Genomic DNA, 17,236 nt, shown 5'->3' on the forward strand with positions numbered 1-17,236 from the left:
AGAAAGGAGAGAGAAAGGAAAGAAAAGGAAGGAGAAGAAAGGAAAAAGGAGGGAGGCAGGCAGGCAGAGGGAGAGAGATGGAAGGAAGGAAAAAAAGGAAGGAAAAAAGGGAGGGAGGAAGGAGGGAAGGAGCGAGGGAAAGGATGGATGAAAGGAAGGAGAGAGTGTGGAAGGAGGGAGGAAGAAGGGAGGGGAGGAGGGAGGGAGGGAAGGAGGAAGGAAGGAAAAAAGGGAGGAAGGATGGAAGGAGAGGGTGAAAGGAGAGAGGGAGAGGATGGAAGGAAGGAGGGATGGAGGAAGGAAGGAAGGAGGGAAAGAGGATGGAAGGAAGGAGGGGAGAGGAAGGAAGAGGGGGAAGGAAGGCAGGCAGAGGACAGGATGGAAGGAAAAAAGGAAGGAGGGAGGGAGAGAGGAGAGAAGGAGGGAGGGACCCACAGAGGAGCGGCTTTGGGAAGGGGGTTCCTTATTTTATCTCTCCCTCTACCGGGGTCTCTATGCTTTGAAGGCTGTCACTAGACTAGCGATGGGCTGGCAGGCCCCCGCCAGCAGCTTCTAGGAGTGGATAGGTCCTGAATTATTTACTTTTAGAGCTTCCTGTGAGGTGTAAGGTCACAACCTGGAATCCTCGAGCAAAAACAAACTCAATACTGTAAGTTGATCCAGTGTGGGCCCCGTCTCTCGACTCGGCAACATTAGAATTGAGGCAGGCTGCTCGGAAGGCTCCCAGAGAGCATTGCGAGCTCTCCTTGGGTCACCTGTGTGGAGGACCCTGCTCCTCCCGTCCTCCGCTGACCCTTGCACACTGCACTCAGTGGCAACCCATCTCCACAGAGGGTTGGACGCACCGCCCATTCCACAACCACCTGTGTAGGGAAATGTGTGATTTCTTAAGAGGGCCGACACTCTGGCTCAGACTAGAAGAGCCCTGGAGGGCTGGCCCGGCCAGAGGCCCCCTACAGCATCCTTTGCAGGACTCAGCGCACCGCTGTCTGGCCTTTCCCAGAGCCTCACACCAGCCGGTCCTGCTGCCACGTGCCAAAGAGCTTGCTGCGGAGCAACCGCCTGGCCTGCCATGTTTGTCCTTCTGCATAAGAACGTGCCCTCAGGACAAGAACAAGCGGCCAGGGCTCTGGCCCAACTCCGAGCTGGGGAGAGGGGCACACCCCCTGCACTGTGGTGCTGGTGTGAGCTGCGGGGCACTGGCCCCCAGACCTCCACTTCAGAGTCCAATCCGTGCATGAGGATACTCAGAGAGCTCCAGAGAAAGGTCTGGACTTGAAAAGCCAGATTTTTTTCCCCATAAGTTGTGTGCAGTGTAGCCGTTAGAAATCAAACCATGAGCTGGGAGAGATGTAATGGAAAGCTGGACAGGAAGCCCGAGAACTCATCACGAAAGGCAGCAGCCCTGCTGTGTGCTCAGGCGTGCTAGTGCAGGGTCAGCAGGCCACGTGCTCAGCGTCTCAGGCCTGGCAGGTGAGACCTGTTCACACTGGCAGGCACAGGAAGTACCGCCACTTCCACCTGGAAGCCCTTCCCTTCAGAGACTGCTTGTTTATTCTCACACGATGGGCATTTCCTAAAGGATAAACAAGAGTACTGTCAGCCTATGTGATTCAGAATCAGTGAAGCAACAAACCTGTGGTGCTTCTCCACCACTGAGATCTGTAAGCCTTGCTTCCATATGCCTCAAAGAATTTAGAGGTGAAAGCCAGATGTGACCGGAAGTTGCTTGAATCAGTGTGGGTCAAGAAGAAAAGCAAAGGTTTGAGGACGCAGCTCTGTGGTAGAGTGCGCTCCTAAAGGGTGAGGCCCCAGCTTTGGTCCCCAGCACTTCAAAAACCAACCCAGACAACCCCCAATTTTAAAAATCCCTTCCTCTTAACCATTCTGATTCCTCTTCTAGATTATTTACAAGACTGGTCACAAGTTGTCAGTAATTGCTTTATTGAGCAGCTGAAAGGTATGTAGCATTGAACATAACTTGACAATCTCCCATCGCTTTTGTCATTTCCCCAGTAAAGGCTATTTGTGGTTTTGTGGGTTTTTCTTGTAGCATGCAGGAAACAAGCCACTAGTGTCTCCATGCAGTGCTGACCGCAATGATCGACAGGTCCGGCTTGAGCCCCGTGGTCACCCTTTAAATTCCCTACGGCCTGGCACTATTCATCTCTGCAGCCCAATGACCAGAACATTTGCTAGAGGAATGAACATGGGAAATGAAGAGTCTTCAGTCTGGTTCCATCTCCCAAGTTCCCAGGTCGCAGCCCCGAGAGCCAGGGAACCCTGACACGGACCGGAGACAGGGGCCCACACACCTCCGGCCCTGTGTGCCAAACTGCCACACAGTAGCTTGCTCACCCTCCTTCCGCCCTGCTACAAGTAAGCTCGTCTTTAAGATGCTGCATCACCTCTCTCACCCACCAGCAAAGGGTTAACACAGGGCGCTCACCACTGCCTTCTGGAATTACAGTTTGTACAACTTTGTCGCCAACCCTGGGTTACACCCCACAAGTGGACTTCACACTTGGTCCTTTTCTACATCAGAGAAATTCTTTGGAACACACACACACACACACACACACACACACACACACACACACGCACACACACAGACTCTAGACAATTCCATTCCAGCTATGGAAAGAAAAGTTTGTTTCTCTTACTCTCAATTTTAGGAAATGACATACTTGATCAAAAACTTGAGACATCCTCTCAATCTAAATGGAATGAATGGGACACTAATGTTTCCTGGCTTTAAACATGCTATAAAATAATTTTCCAAGACATATGGTTTTTAAGTTTTATATACATATATTTTCCTTAGATGGCCAGAACTTTCTTTTAAAACTCTGTCTTTCCCACAGCAAAATAATAACTTAAGGACAGAAGCCAGTGTTTTACTATATTGAGTACTTACTTGATATATTAGATAAAATGTTACAGACTACGAATTTTCATATTAGCTTAACATGTAGAGATTTCAGATTATTATCAGCTAGTGACTTCATATACATGAATTGAATCCAAGTTTAGCTAAGGACATCCATAAGTCTAGAAGCACCCAACTTCACCTTTGATCTCTCTCTCTCTCTCTTTTTGTCAGTCATGGGGCTTAAACTCAGGTCCTGAGCACTGTCCCTTAGCTTTTTCGGTCAAGGCGAGTGCTCTACCACGTTGAGCCACAGCTCCACTTCTGGTTTTCTGGTAGATTACTGGAGATAAGAGTCTCACAGACTTTCCTTCCCAGCTGGCTTTGAGCCGCGATCCTCAGATCTCAGCCTCCTGAGTAGCTGGGATGACCGGCGTGAGCCACCGGCGCCCGGCTCGCTCTCTCATCTTTACCTCTGAAAGGACTGTTTACCTCATCCAGATTGCTTCAGCTCAGTGCTGGTGGCTCACGCCTGCAACCCCAGGATTCAGGAGACTGAGACTTTTATGATCTTGGACCAAAGCCCTAGCACTGATATAACACACACAGAAAAAGACTTCTGTCAAAGTTTAAGGCTGCTTGTTACCTCAAAGAAAAACATCAACAAATTTCAACTTTAGAGTAAACTAAAAGCCTAACAGATCATTGAGAACCATGGAAAACTAAGAAACACAGCGGAGTCTATCTTCAAAAAGGAAGTTATTTCATCAGCACTTCATCAAAGTCAGTTGTGTGAGGAAGAAAAAGAAGTAAACTGACCAATGGTACCAAAATCCGAGAGGTAATGGGAGGAGCAAGATTCTGTCTCCTTTTCTTAGCAACCCTCAGACTCAAAGTGGCCCTCCTTCCAATTCTTCCTCCCTTGCAACTTTGCACTGTTATAAATGAACGCCAGGGTCTTTCCAGATGTAGCAAAGTGAGTGAGTAAAGTTGTTATTGGCGCGAAAGTCTACATAGCAGCTTACTACTTCTAGTCTCCTAATGAGCATTCTGAGGGTCAAATTAAAGTGCACCATCTTCCTTGGCAAATTTTGCAGGCAAACACCCTGCCAAAGGTACACTGACAGTAAGGTACTTGACAGTAACCAGAGACTGGGAGAGGTAAAACACCCCAGCTTTCTCTATTAAAAAAGCGAATCTGCTGACTAGACACTCATGTTTTTGTTTTTACTTCTATAACTCTCCAGAGTTATCAAAAGTAACCTTATAGCCAATCCGCTTGAAGACACTGAAAACAGCCTGAAACAGGCCACCCATGGTTCCAAAAGCAGTGTCAAAGAGCAGAGACAGAGTGCCCCCGAGGCCCATGGCGATGTCCTTACATACAACCGGAATGGCACCCATGGTGTACACAGGAAAGCTGGCCACGTCCACCAGCACACGGATGGGAATGCTCAGGACGCGGCACACGGCCTTCAGCAGGCAACAGAGGATCCGGAGAACGGCCCTGATGACCTTGGCCACGACCTTGAGCACCTTCCAGGGAAGGCTCACCAGCTCCGCCCCAATGGCCATGAAGTAGGATGTGGTGGCCGAGCCCAGGCGGTAGAGACAGCTCTCTATGCCGCTGACCACCTGCTTGGTGATATACCACAGGAGACAGACTGTGTTCCTCAGGACCGCTGCCACTAGGTAATAAATTAGCTGGAAAAGCCGGATGACGGGGGTCGCGATGAATCCCCAGAAGCCACTGCTTCCCTCAGCGGCCTCTGGAGGCCCCAGGGCGGCCCTCTGGCTCCTGGCGCCAGCCGGGGACACGGTGCTCTCCTGAGACTGCAGGGCTCTCTCCTCATCCTGGACCTGATTCACCACCTCCAAGATCTTTTTCATCTTCTCAGTGTCCTGCTCCGCTTCCCCGCAGTTGTCCTGGAAGAGCTGCGGCTGGTGGGGAAGCAGCCTCTCGAGGTCCTTCACCATCACGTCCTCGATGACGCCGCCGCCCTGGGTGTGCTTGATGAAGCCTATGGCCCAGCCGCCGCCGCCGGGCGCCGCGCAGCAGGCCGCCAGCCAGACGGACTCGGGGATGGACACCCTGCCTCTGAGCCTGTGGCCCGAGGGCACTGCGCCCGCCAGGAGGAACAGGTGGTCCCCGCCACAGTGAGGGAGCAGGGCCCGGTCCATCAGGCTGCGGAGGTTCGTGTACCAGCGGTCCCGGAAGGACGGGGTCATGGGGACGGAGTTGGTGAGCGTGAACACGGCCTCGTGGGGGTCGTCATTGAGGGCAAAGGGGTACAGCTGCCCCGGCTGGTAGTCGGAGTCCTGGTAGTCGCTGTTCAGGGCTTGCTGGCTGCCCAGGCCGCTCACGGAGATGGCAGCCTCCGCCTCCTCTGTGGCCTCTTCAAGGCTGCTGCTGGGGTCGTCGATCTGAAAGAGGGAACAGCACTGAGAGCTTGCTCTGCTCACAGCTGGGAGGAAGAAGGGGGCACCTGAACCACTGCCAAAGCTCCAGGGAAGTCCTACCACTCCGCGGTTTCTAGTCTGGGGTTTAAGGGCTTGAGTCTGACACACACACAACCTCCCTGTTTGAGGGCACCTTCAAAAGTCCCGCTCTGTGTCCACCACACCTTTGTTCTGCAGGTATGCGGGGAGGGAAAAGAGGAAGAAGTGAGGAAGCTAAGGGAGGAAAGAACAAGAGAGAGGGTGAGAAAGATGGAGGGAAGAGGAGGAGAGAGAGAGAGGCACGTCTACACACGCCTTACAACAGCTAAACTGTATCAGCACAGGTGTCCATCAGCCAATGAAAAGAGAAGCGTGGCGCACACGCGCATGCACACACACACTGTTCAGCCATAAAAGAATAAAGGTGCTTGGAGAACAATGGGTGGAAATGGGTTGTATTAAATGGCATGAGCCAGAGTATCTCCTGTGAAGAATTTGGGCCTTAACAAAATGAATGACATGAATGGAAGTTAGGGACTGCAGTGTGGGGGACCAGTGGGCGGTGGGCGAATCAAAGGATGGAGCAACGCGGGAGTGAGCATGACAGGAATACTTGTACACATAGGTAAGAACAGAACAACTTTAGAAACTGTCTTTAGCCAGGCGCCGGTGGCTCACACCTGTCATCCTAGCTACTCACTAGGCTGAGATCTGAGGATCACGGTTCAAAGACAGCCCAGGCAGAAAAGTCTGTGAGACTCTTATCTCCAATAAACCACTAGAAAACCAGAAGTGGCGCTGTAGCTCAAGTGGTAGAGCGCTCGCCTTGAGCTGAAGAGCTGAGGGACAGCGCCCAGGCCCAGAGTTGAAGCCCCACGACTGACAAACAAAAAAAAACTGTCTTTAAAAGAGTTATAGAGGAAGTGAATTCAAAGTACAGATTATGCAAGTGTGGACATATCACAGTGGAGCCCCTTTGTACTGTGCATGTGCACAAATTAAAATCTATATCAACAATGATAAAAATAAACTATACCACCGCCAAGCATTGTCTCTGTTGACTGAGCACTCTGAGTTGGAATCATCCAACTATGGGCCATTACTTTACCACATCATTTACAAAATTATATTATACCCCAGGACCGCTTAACAAATACCCTGACCAGTCCCCGCTGAGGAAAACAGCCATTCTAATCTGCTTCCTTGTTGAAGACCAGTTCTAACCAAGACAAAATTCCTTCCCATCCCAAGATGATGAATGTTTTAATAGATTTTGTTGAAAAAAACGTAAACAAAATAAGCATACCATAACTAACAAGTCACTCACCTCACACAACAACCAAGTAGCGTGGCAGCATCTGCTCTTCCTTCCAGAAGGAACTGAAGGAAGAGGGTGTGTGTGTGTGTGTGTGTGTGTGACTGAAATACCTACCTGACATGTATTACTAGAAACTGTGAAGTTATTTGGTGAAAACCATCTCCATATATACTCATACATTGTCTCCACAAGGGAAGAGGTGTTTTTCATGCTCCCCACAGACAGTAACGATCTGGTTATTTCAATTACAGTAAATAACTGACAATGCTGCAACCTAATGACAAAAACACACTGATGATGTAAGAAATGACTTCAGAGCAGTGCCCTGCCAGGGCTCTCCTGGCAGGGCTCTGGGCTCCAGAGGAGGAAACAAAGCCCCTGGGTCTGAGCGACCAGGTCTCCCTGGGCTGCCCCTAACTTGATGCGGTTGCTGCAGTTAATGGGAATTTTTTTCCTAATCTCAACACATTAAGTAGGTTTGTAGAATGGAGCCGCCTCCCTTCTACAAGCCACTTACCCCATAAATAATCCTAATATTAAATTCCTTTCCAAATTGAGTACAAAGAAAAATACTCTTTCTCTCAATAAGCTGGTCTGCTTCCTCATACCAGGCAGGACCAGCTACTTAAACCCTTGGGTTTTGTGTTTTAGAACTAAATAGAGACTCTGTTTTTGTGATTAAATACATGTAAGAAAAATAAAGGTTGGAAAACTGAAAAGAAGTCCTAGAGGAAAAACAGGCCCCTGTCCCACGTCTCCTGGGCCTGTCATCCGGGCGACGCGCCCTGGGGAAGGAGCATGGGCCCGTTGGTCCTGCACAGGCTGCCCACCCCACAGGGTCACGCCACCCACGAAGAGATATGGTGGGTACCAGGTCGCTCCTATGAGGGGCCAGGTGTCCCCACCAAGACCTCCAGACCAGTTCTGGGCCTGGGCCACAGAACAGTGGAACAGAGCAGACGCCCTGGGAGTGGCAGAGGGTGGCAGGGCTCCAACACACCCGAGGACAAGGAGGCTCTGGAGGCTGGGGGGCTGGGTGAAGGGCAGAGGAAACAAGTCCACCAGCATTACCAAGGGCGGTTTAAAGAACATGGGCACACGCACCTGCACTTGACACGGGGGCAAAGCTATCAGACAAGGACTCCAGCGCATTTTCTCCTAGTGCGTGTGGCGTGTAATTCTAGAAGGCTCCTCTAGGACTGGGGTCATCCTGTGCACTTTTTGTCTGCCTGAGTCATAGAGAAGACCGTGCATATGGTAGGTTATTGGTGGTTGGGAGGAAATGGTGACAATAGCAAAGCAGGAATGGTGAGCAAGGTGGAAGACATCAGGAACAGGGAGACAGATTTATGGCCCAGGTTGAGGGAAATCTGTCCTGAAACTGCAGGAAGAGGAGAGGAGGGGGACAAGAGGGCATTTCCCTGGGAGAGCAGGAAGGTGACCGGCTGCTCAGCATGCCCGCACCAGGGAATCTGCAAGAGAAAATGGCCTGCTCTGCAGCCCAGAAGGGAGGACGGGGAAGACAGCAGACCCGAGGAGGAATATGGGAAACCTGTCGTTGCCTGACAAGACTGGCATGCCTGCCCAGACAGGCAGGCACAGCGGTGCAGAGCAACTCATGGTAAACAGTGCAGAGCAACTCATGGCAAACAGCACAGAGCAACTCATGGCAAACAGCACAGAGCAACTCATGGCAAACAGTGCAGAGCAACTCATGGCAAACAGCACAGAGCAACTCATGACAAACAGCACAGGGCAACTCATGGCACTGCTGGTGTGAGGAGGCTGAAAACACCACAGGCTCCATGGACAGGAGCTCAAGGGTACGGGCAGTCATCCCACGGAGGGTGGCAGCCAGCGTGAGTGGAGTCAGAAAGCACCCAGAAGCTTGAGCTGGGGCCCGTGCATCCGAGAGCGGGCCAGTGCTCACTTGGCCCTGTGCCGCTCACCCCCGGCCCGCGGCGTGCACACTGGGATGTGGCTGGTATTCACGGAGAGATGATCTCCGTGGACTCCGTGGACTTTGACGCACACAGGGTGCCCTCCACTTTGCAGACCAGGCTCGGGAGAGAGCTGCTGTCCTGTTCTGCCCTGTGATTTTCTGCATGGAAAATTTGGAGACGGTTCAGGTGAGGCAGCTCCCGGATAACTCGGTGGGGACAGGCAGCCATGTCCTTTGCAGTGTGTCTTAGTTTTCAGACAGTTAAATAGAACAATCTGAATGAGGTGTGTTGCCTTGTTTCTGCTATGTGAACTAACCTTCACATATGTACGTACACACACACACACACACACACACACACACGTGCAGGCCTGCAAACTTGAATGCTGTCACCACTGCCCATCACGCCAGAGGCGAGCCTCTTCATCTGATGGGGCTGGCGCTGGAACACCAGACGATGATCAGAGCAGGATGTGAGTCACATAGAGTGTGGTGACACAGACCTGAGCGAGCCCAGGAGAAACTGCTCCGGTGGGAGACGCCCAGGGCCAGAGCTGCCCCTGAGCAAGGGGTCGGCTTAGGAGGCCAGGAGGAAGGGTGTTTGGGTGAACTTTAACCAGGAAGGAAACAAAGTCCCAGCCACTCGCTTAAAAAGGCAACAACCCCCTTAGTCCTCTTGGGAATAGAAACAGATTTAAAAGAACTACAAGTTTGCTCATTTTTGCTTGTCTTTCTCTCATTTCCTGCTTTGCTATTTGGGTCCTTCCGACTGTCAGCAATTCCCCTCCTTGGGGTTCCCCCCCCCCCACACACACTTCCTGTTGGGAAAGACAGCATTTCCATCCTGGCCTGTGGTTTGCACCCCCGTGAATGCTGGGCACACCGTGGGAACAACAGGTTCCCTCACAAGTCAGAAGACAGTGGAAGGGGAGAGAACACAAAAGGGGTGTCCGATTCCACACATTTTCTGATTAGGAGGGAGAATTTTAAAAGTGCACTAACTCTAAGTGAGCAGTCTGTGTCAGCAGCTACCAGCACAGGCCCAGCCTGTGGCCTCCCTGCCGGTCAGCGAAGGAAGTGCTCCTACTCCAGCCCTCCAGAAGCCAACCTGGGCGGCTCACATCACCCCTGCTCTTCCCAGCTTCCCCCGATCATCCAGAGCCACATTCCACTCTGGCTGGGCTTCCTTTGCCTACCTCCCCGGGCGGTACGGAATCCAGATGAGTCCAGTTACATCCAGTTACATCCAGAAGCTTCCATTTCTCTTTTCTGATACAGGCTATGCAAGGAAATTGCCTGAGATCTTTGAGAGCAGCCTTTGGGTCTCACCCAAGCCTAGCAAATCCCACCAGAGCAGGAAACCGCCCTGCGTTAGGAGTTTGTAGAGCTGCCTGGTGACTCCAGGGTGCCACGCCGCTGGGCAGGTCCTCACCAGGCTCCTGTCCAGTCGGTGATGGCCTTAAGCTCCTGCCTTGACAGCCACAGGAAAGTCGCTCATCCCCCAAGTCCTTGTTAAAAATCCAGATTTCCAGGCGTGCAGACCCAGGGGAGCCCAGGGAGTCCTTATCCAGGGCTCCATGCTGGAAAGAAGGCTAGGGTGCCGGGCGCCGGTGGCTCACGCCTGTCATCCTAGCTACTCAGGAGGCTGAGATCTGAGGATCCCGGTTCAAAGCCAGCCCGGGCAGGAAAGTCCGTGAGACTCTTATCTCCAATAAACCACCAGAAAACTGGAAGTGGCGCTGTGGCTCAAGTGATAGAGCGCTTGCCTTGAGCTGAAGAGCTGAGGGACAGCGCCCAGGCCCCACAACTGACAAAAACAAAAAAACCAACATTTCTAGAACTTTACACCTTTGGGTGGGGAGGGAGGAGGTGGGGAGGAAGGGATGGGAGAGTGTCAGTGGACAGTGTGCGCAGAGGGCGCTCCGAGTGTCTTGTCTCATGTTCTCGAGTTTTAAACCTGGACTCTAGAAGTTTCCATCTCTTTCCTACAAGGTCCGTATTCCTGGAGCGTGTTCCTGAGCTCTCATGAGGTAGGAGTCATGGAATTCCACGCTCGTGCACGCTTGCATCACTGGCTGACCTACAGTTAGGAGGTCAGGGTTGGTAGACTTCAGAAAGGAAGAGATGCAGGCAGGCCTCAAAGCAACCAGAGTTGGGGACTGAGAAGCCAGAGGGCCACTGCCTGTAAGGTCTGGCCCACGCCTCTGGCTGCCCTTGGAGGCTAGTCAGCCCTGGCCACTCCTCCTCAGACTCGCTGCCAAGCTTCTGAACACCGGGACGCTGCTGCGCTGGTGGCAGCTGGTGGGGTACAGAGGGTCACGTGTGCCGAGGCTAGTGTCAGCTGCTCATTTACCCACACAGCCAAAGCCTTTCACAAGGCACCCACGAGTGGGCAGATTAGTCCCAGGCATTAATACCGTGTGTGAGCAGATTAATCCCAGGCATCGGATACCGTGAGAGCAGATTAATCGCAGGCATTGACACCTTGTGGGCAGATTAATCCCAGGCAGCAAAGTCTCCAAGACAACTTACCCTAGCCGCCTTTTTTTTTGGTCAGTTGTGGGGCTTGAACTCTGGGCTTGGAATCTGTCCCTCAGCTCTTCAGCTCAAGGCAAGCACTCTACCACTTGAGCCACAGCGCCACTTCGTTTTCTGGTGGTTTATTGGAGATAAGAATCTCACTTTCCTGCCCGGGCTGGCTTTGAGCTGAGATCCTCAGATCTCAGCCTCTTGAGTAGCTAGGATGACAGGCCTGAGTCACCGGTGCTGGCTCGGAAATGTTTTTAACAGAACAAGAGAAAAGCCACCATGGCCCGAAGTGAAGGCCTAGCAGAGCATGTCCCACTGGACAAGGCTGACCGCAGGCACCACAGGCCAGCTCTGGAGACAGGACAAGGAGCCGTGTCTGCCTGGAGAGAGACCACACAACAAAGGCTGGGAGGATCTCTCCAGCTCCGGTGAGGGGAAAGGTCCAGGCATTTTGGAGACTTCAACAAGAGGCCACAGGAGCTTAGACCTCACAGGAGAGACAGCAAAGATCACAGGAGTGAAGTCCGTCCAACCAGGGTACAAAACTGAAGGTCACCGCCAACCATCCCAAGCAGAACCTGTCTTCCCAGGGGATGTGCTCCATCTGGGTTACGCACCACGCACCAGGCACAATGGAGACATCCAAGAGAGAAGACAAAACGTGTCCATTTTAATCTTTCAGAAACCTGGCTTTCCTTCTCCATACTTTGTGAGTCTCGAGAAGGTCATAAATGTTCGAAGCTCCATCTTTCACAAACAAAAACAGCGACTGTTTCCTTACATGGTCCTGCTCAGTCATGCATACTGGTCCATTCAAATGGCAACTTTGATCTGGATGGGTCCCTTCCCTTTGTTATGACTACTGAAACAACAAGATTTCCTGACACCCACGCTGCCATCACAGACACACCTGGGGAAGGCACACACAGCCGCACGCAGTATGGAAGCCTTGCTTAAGGACCACCGCACGCCTGGCAAAGCAACGACTTCAGCTTACAAGACTCAAGGAAGAAGGAATCCTCCGCCCTCACGGGCACAGAGCCCAGGCTGCTGCCCTCAGACCCCTTGTGTGACTAGGTGAGGTTTCAGGGTACGCTGGTTTTGCTGGTTTCATTTCCCAGTGAGAGTACAGTGCTTCAGTGAATAAGCAAAGAGTGAGCAAGGGGGGGGGGGAGGGGAGGGGAGGGAGAGGGAGATGTCCTAAGCCAGTTCCTCCCCGAGTCTCATCTTACAGCATCTCCATTCTCCTGGTTGTTTGGGCACAACCTGTTGGGTCACCTGTGACCCTTCCCTCTCTCTGACCCCAAAGCTTTCTAGCTCTCTCTTTGAAGTATGTCCAGAACCTCACTGCCATCCTGCCAAATGTCAGGCCACCACATTGTCTCTGGCCAGATCACTGAAACTCGCAACTCATCTCTTCACTTCTACCTGTCACCCAGTAAGTCTGTTAATCCAGAAGCCAAATGAGTCTATGAAACCACCAGCCAGACCCTGTCAAAACCCTGCTCAGAACACCACCGCTTCCCACGGCACACCGAGGAAAGTCCACAGAAACCGAAGTGACCTTTCACCTCCCTCCTCATCTTTCTGATCTCATCTGCTCATTTAACCCCACCTCTGTGGATGCTCAGCTCTTCCTCAGATGCAAGGAACATGCAAACATTCCCTCTCCTGGAACTCGGCCTGGCCCAGCCCATCTGCCTGACTGGCTTTGCCACTTTCTTCAGTCCACACTGAAAACCCACCCTGGCAATGACATCATCCCAGGAAACCATTTTCCAACACCACCTTCTCCCTTCTCTCTTTCCCTGCTTCCAAGCATTTCCCGTGCTGCTGTTCTTGTTTATCATTTACATTCTCTACCAGGTCCTAATCCCGTGAGAGGAGGTGATTGTGTGTGTTTAGGTCAATGATCCATCCACTCCTAGTACTCACAATGACCTCTTTGGTTATTGCTTTTTTTTTCCTTTGGTTGCGGGCTTGAACTCTGGGCTTGGGCGCTGTCCCTGAGCTCTCCAATTCAAGGGCAGTGCTCTACCACTGGAGCCAGCCACAGCACCACTTCCAGTTTTCTAGTGGTTTATTGGAGATAAGAGTCTCACAGACTTTTCTGCCTGGGCTGGCTTTGAACCATGATCCTCGGATCTCAGCCTCCTGAGTAGCTAGGGTGACAGGCGTGAGCCACCGGTGCCCAGCTGTTTTTTTTTTTTTTTTAAGCTACATAATTCCACCCATCTATCTATTCATTCAATCCTTCCTTCACTCAGTTTTCCATCATGCATTTTCTGAGCAGTCATAGACGGGGATGTATGTTAAGCATTCGAGATGAAGCTCAGATGGAGGTCTATATCTCAAGAGAAATTTGTAGGACTGTCCAACATTACATTTGCACCCCTGGAGTAATAGCGTAATCAAGTATAGTGATACTGACTTGGAACTTACTATAGTCCAAGAATTGTGGCACATATTTACTTGTCTATTTGTCATAACTACTCAATAAGGTCTATGCTGCCATTATCTTTGATAAATAGCCTAGAAAACTAGAGCTTGGAGAATACTAAGCCACACACAGCTTCTAATGGGAAGAGCAGGTATCTAAACCAAGGCTCTTTAAGTCAGCCTGGGCCTGTCTGCTGCTTCTGTGCAGAGACTTAACCCATGCAGTCAGGCTAGAACAATTACACAGGCTCCTACGTGGGAGGATGCATGGGGAAGGAGCCCCTGATGGAAATCCAAAATAAAGGCCTCAAGGAAGATTCACGTGCTTTTACTAAAGTTTGGAAGAACACAACTGGGCCCTCTTGAAAAATGCTTTAGCACAAATGTTTCACATCCTCTTGAAAACATGTGTGCATCCACAGATGTGCTCATACTTGCTCTACAACTGCTGAACCATGGGAGTAAGAATTAGAATTAATATAAAAAGACAACAAAGTCCTAACCAGGAGTGCAATAGCTTCACCATGAGGTCAAAGACTCCCTGTGGCATTCAAAACCAGTGTGGACTGAGAGCAACCGCTCACATGCGTTCAAACCCAGGCTGTGTGACGGGACACCACCGTAACCACTCAGTTTCCTGGCCTATCCCACTGTGTTGTTAGATTCCATAACTACTCATATCTGACTGTAAGGAAAGTCCCTTCAGTGTCCCTTTGACCAAATGGTAAGGTCTCACCTGCTGGCCTCTGGCATGACTTGGCAATGTACTTTAGAGATCGTTGGCATCCTATTCAAAAACTCTTCCATTAAATGGAAAGGAGTCCAGAAACTCCTTTGAGATTCAGGTTTCATGTACTAAATCAGAACCTAGCTGTCAGAGGTTTAAGAATCTTGAATGGAAACACTCCAGATCATCTCCATATTTCAGAGAGAGATGGGCCTTCCTATCTCTCCATTCTCAATGTAAAGGTGAAAGCTTTTCACATGAAACCACAACGGCTCTGTCTCTAGAGTCCCACTCGGTTCTGCAGGTCTCCCTTAACCCCCCCACGCGTGGGCAGACATGGGACCCTGTATTCAGGTAGGCAGAGGAGAGAGAAGCATCACTGGGGCTCAGGTGGCCCTGGGGAAGTGCTGGTTCTACTTGTCTAGAGCAGGGGTTGCTGGCCAGCTCCAGAAAAAAGCTTCTGGTACGGGGAACTCTTCATCAGGAAAACTCAGAGAACATCTCACCACAGCTGCCTGGCTGGTCCTCCGGTTTCATTAAAAATAAACTACTTTATTCATCACTTTTTATGTACTAGGCACTTCCAAAGTGAGTAAGATGCAGCCTCAGCCTGAAGAACGCAAGCTGGAGAGTCTGACAGATGAGCGACAACCAGAAAGTGCTACAGCAGCAGCAAGCATGGAGACATTCCAGGAGCTGTGGATCTATGTCAGGAGGAGCTGTGGATCTATGTCAGGAGGAGCTGTGGATCTATGTCAGGAGGAGCTGTGGATCTATCATGTCAGGAGGAGCTGTGGATCTATGTCAGGAGGAGCTGTGGATCTATGTCAGGAGGAGCTGTGGATCTATGTCAGGAGGAGCTGTGGATCTATGTCAGGAGGAGCTGTGGATCTATGTCAGGAGGAGCTGTGGATCTATCTATGTCAGGAGGAGCTGTGGATCTGTCTATGTCAGGAGGAGCTGTAGATCTATGTCAGGAGGAGCTGTGGATCTATGTCAGGAGGAGCTGTGGATCTATGTCAGGAGGAGCTGTGGATCTATGTCAGGAGATGCTGTGGATCTATCATGTCAGGAGGAGCTGTGGATCTATCATGTCAGGAGGAGCTGTGGATCTGTCTATGTCAGGAGGAGCTGTGGATCTATGTCAGGAGGAGCTGTGGATCTGTCTATGTCAGGGGGAGCTGTGGATCTATGTCAGGAGGAGCTGTGGATCTATCTATGTCAGGAGGAGCTGTGGATCTATGTCAGGAGGAGCTGTGGATCTGTCTATGTCAGGAGGACCTGTGGATCTATGTCAGGGGGAGCTGTGGATCTGTCTATGTCAGGAGGAGCTGTGGATCTATGTCAGGGGGAGCTGTGGATCTATGTCAGGGGGAGCTGTGGATCTATGTCAGGGGGAGCTGTGGATCTGTCTATGTCAGGAGGAGCTGTGGATCTGTCTATGTCAGGAGGAGCTGTGGAACTATCATGCCAGGAGGAGGCAGGAGAGCTGTTCTGGATCCTTCCATGGGAGGCTTTTTTCAAAGGAAAGTGCTGGTGCAGAATCAGGAGTCCCAGGTAGTGCGGGAGCCTGTGCCAGAGGCCTGCGGTGGGCTCACAGAACCGCGGGGAGGAGGAGGCCAAGCCTGGGACCAGTGTCCCCGCTGGAGAGGGGGAGGGGGGAGAGCAGGGGCAGGGGGAGGGAGGAGAGCAGGGGGAGGGGATGGGGATGGGGAGGGGGAGAGCAGGGGCAGGGGGAGGGCAGGGGGAGGGAGAGGCGGCGGCAGAGCCTCTGGGCCCCGGCACCCTTGCCGCGGGGCTCGGGGCGGCTGCAGCCGGGCTGGCCACCGGTCCCGCGGGGATGGCAGCCCTCTCTCCGGGGCCGAGCTCCTATCTCCGGCCGCAGCCCTCTCTCCCGGGCCGAGCTCCTATCTCCGGCCGCAGCCCTCTCTCCCGGGCCGAGCTCCTATCTATCTCCGGCCGCAGCCCTCGTTCCCCGCCCACTTTCCACCGCCCGGTGCCGGGCAGCGCGTACGAGGCCCCGGGCGGCGGCCTGGCGAGCCTCTCCGCAGGGGGGACCCGCCCAGCCCGGGACCCCCGCGCCCCGCCCCGCGTCCCGGCCCGGGACCCCCGCGCCGCGCCCCGCCCCGCATCCCGGCCCGCCCCGCGTCCCGGCCCGGGACCCCCGCGCCCCGCCCCGCCCCGCATCCCGGCCCGGGACCCCCGCGCCGCGCCCCGCCCCGCCCCGCGTCCCGGCCCGGGACCCCCGCGCCCCGCCCCGCCCCGCCCCGCGTCCCGGCCCGGGACCCCCGCGCCCCGCCCCGCCCCGCCCCGCCCCGCGTCCCGGCCCGGGACCCCCGCGCCCCGCCCCGCCCCGCCCCGCGTCCCGGCCCGGGACCCCCGCGCCCCGCCCCGCCCCGCCCCGCCCCGCGTCCCGGCCCGGGACCCCCGCGCCCCGCCCCGCCCCGCCCCGCGTCCCGGCCTGCGGCACCTACCTGCGGCTCGAGCAGCCCGCGCGGCGCGGCGCGGGGCGCGGCGGGGCGCGCGGCGCGGAAGGCGGAGAGCCGGGGCGCGCGGGCGGCCGCGTCGTACTCGGTGGCGAAGCGCGCGGCGCCGGCCCAGCGCTGGCACAGGCGCAGCGGCGCGGCGGGCGGCGGGCGCGGCGCGGCCCCCGCGTAGAAGAAGGCGCCGCACTCGGCGAAGCCGGGCCCCGGCTCGCGCACCAGCCGGGCCTCCCGGGGCGCGGGCAGCGCCAGCAGCGCCAGCAGCGCCGGCCAGCGCGCGGCGGCCATGGCGGGCCCGGGCGGCGGCGCTCCGACTCCGACTCCGGCCGGGCGGCGGCGCGCTCGCGGGGCCCAGGCCGCGCCCCTTCCCGCCGCCCTCGGGGCCTCCCGGAAGGCGGGGGGCGGCGCCGCGGGCCGGAGACGCGGCCACACCCCGTGCGCGGCCGGGCGGCGCGGGGGACCTGAGCCGCGCCCTCGGGCCCTCGAGATC

The 17,236-nt window shown here is 54.0% G+C and overlaps 1 protein-coding gene across 1 annotated transcript; it reads right to left on the reverse strand.

Annotated features, from left to right (window-relative positions):
• Nucleotides 1-4,082: 4,082 nt before the first annotated feature.
• Nucleotides 4,083-17,034, reverse strand: Endod1 (endonuclease domain containing 1). Its single transcript, XM_042671516.1, has 2 exons — nt 16,738-17,034; nt 4,083-5,293 (listed from the first exon to the last, which is right to left on the reverse strand). Exons 1-2 carry the CDS (start codon nt 17,032-17,034, stop codon nt 4,103-4,105), a joined length of 1,488 nt encoding a protein of 495 aa, XP_042527450.1. The 3' UTR covers nt 4,083-4,102.
• Nucleotides 17,035-17,236: the final 202 nt, after the last annotated feature.

This window comes from Dipodomys spectabilis, unplaced genomic scaffold (genome assembly GCF_019054845.1).
Source record: "Dipodomys spectabilis isolate Male_0828 unplaced genomic scaffold, ASM1905484v1 ptg000635l, whole genome shotgun sequence".
NCBI classification, from domain to species: domain Eukaryota; kingdom Metazoa; phylum Chordata; class Mammalia; order Rodentia; family Heteromyidae; genus Dipodomys; species Dipodomys spectabilis.

Bases quoted from the DNA above. Each gene is read 5' to 3' on its own strand.
- Endod1 (XM_042671516.1), bottom strand. From the start codon at position 17,034: ATGGCCGCCGCGCGCTGGCCGGCGCTGCTGGCGCTGCTGGCGCTGCCC. The intron at 5,294-16,737 runs GTAGGTGCCGCA...TCCCTCTTTCAG, and splicing joins GCGGGCTGCTCGAGCCGCAG to ATCGACGACCCCAGCAGCAG.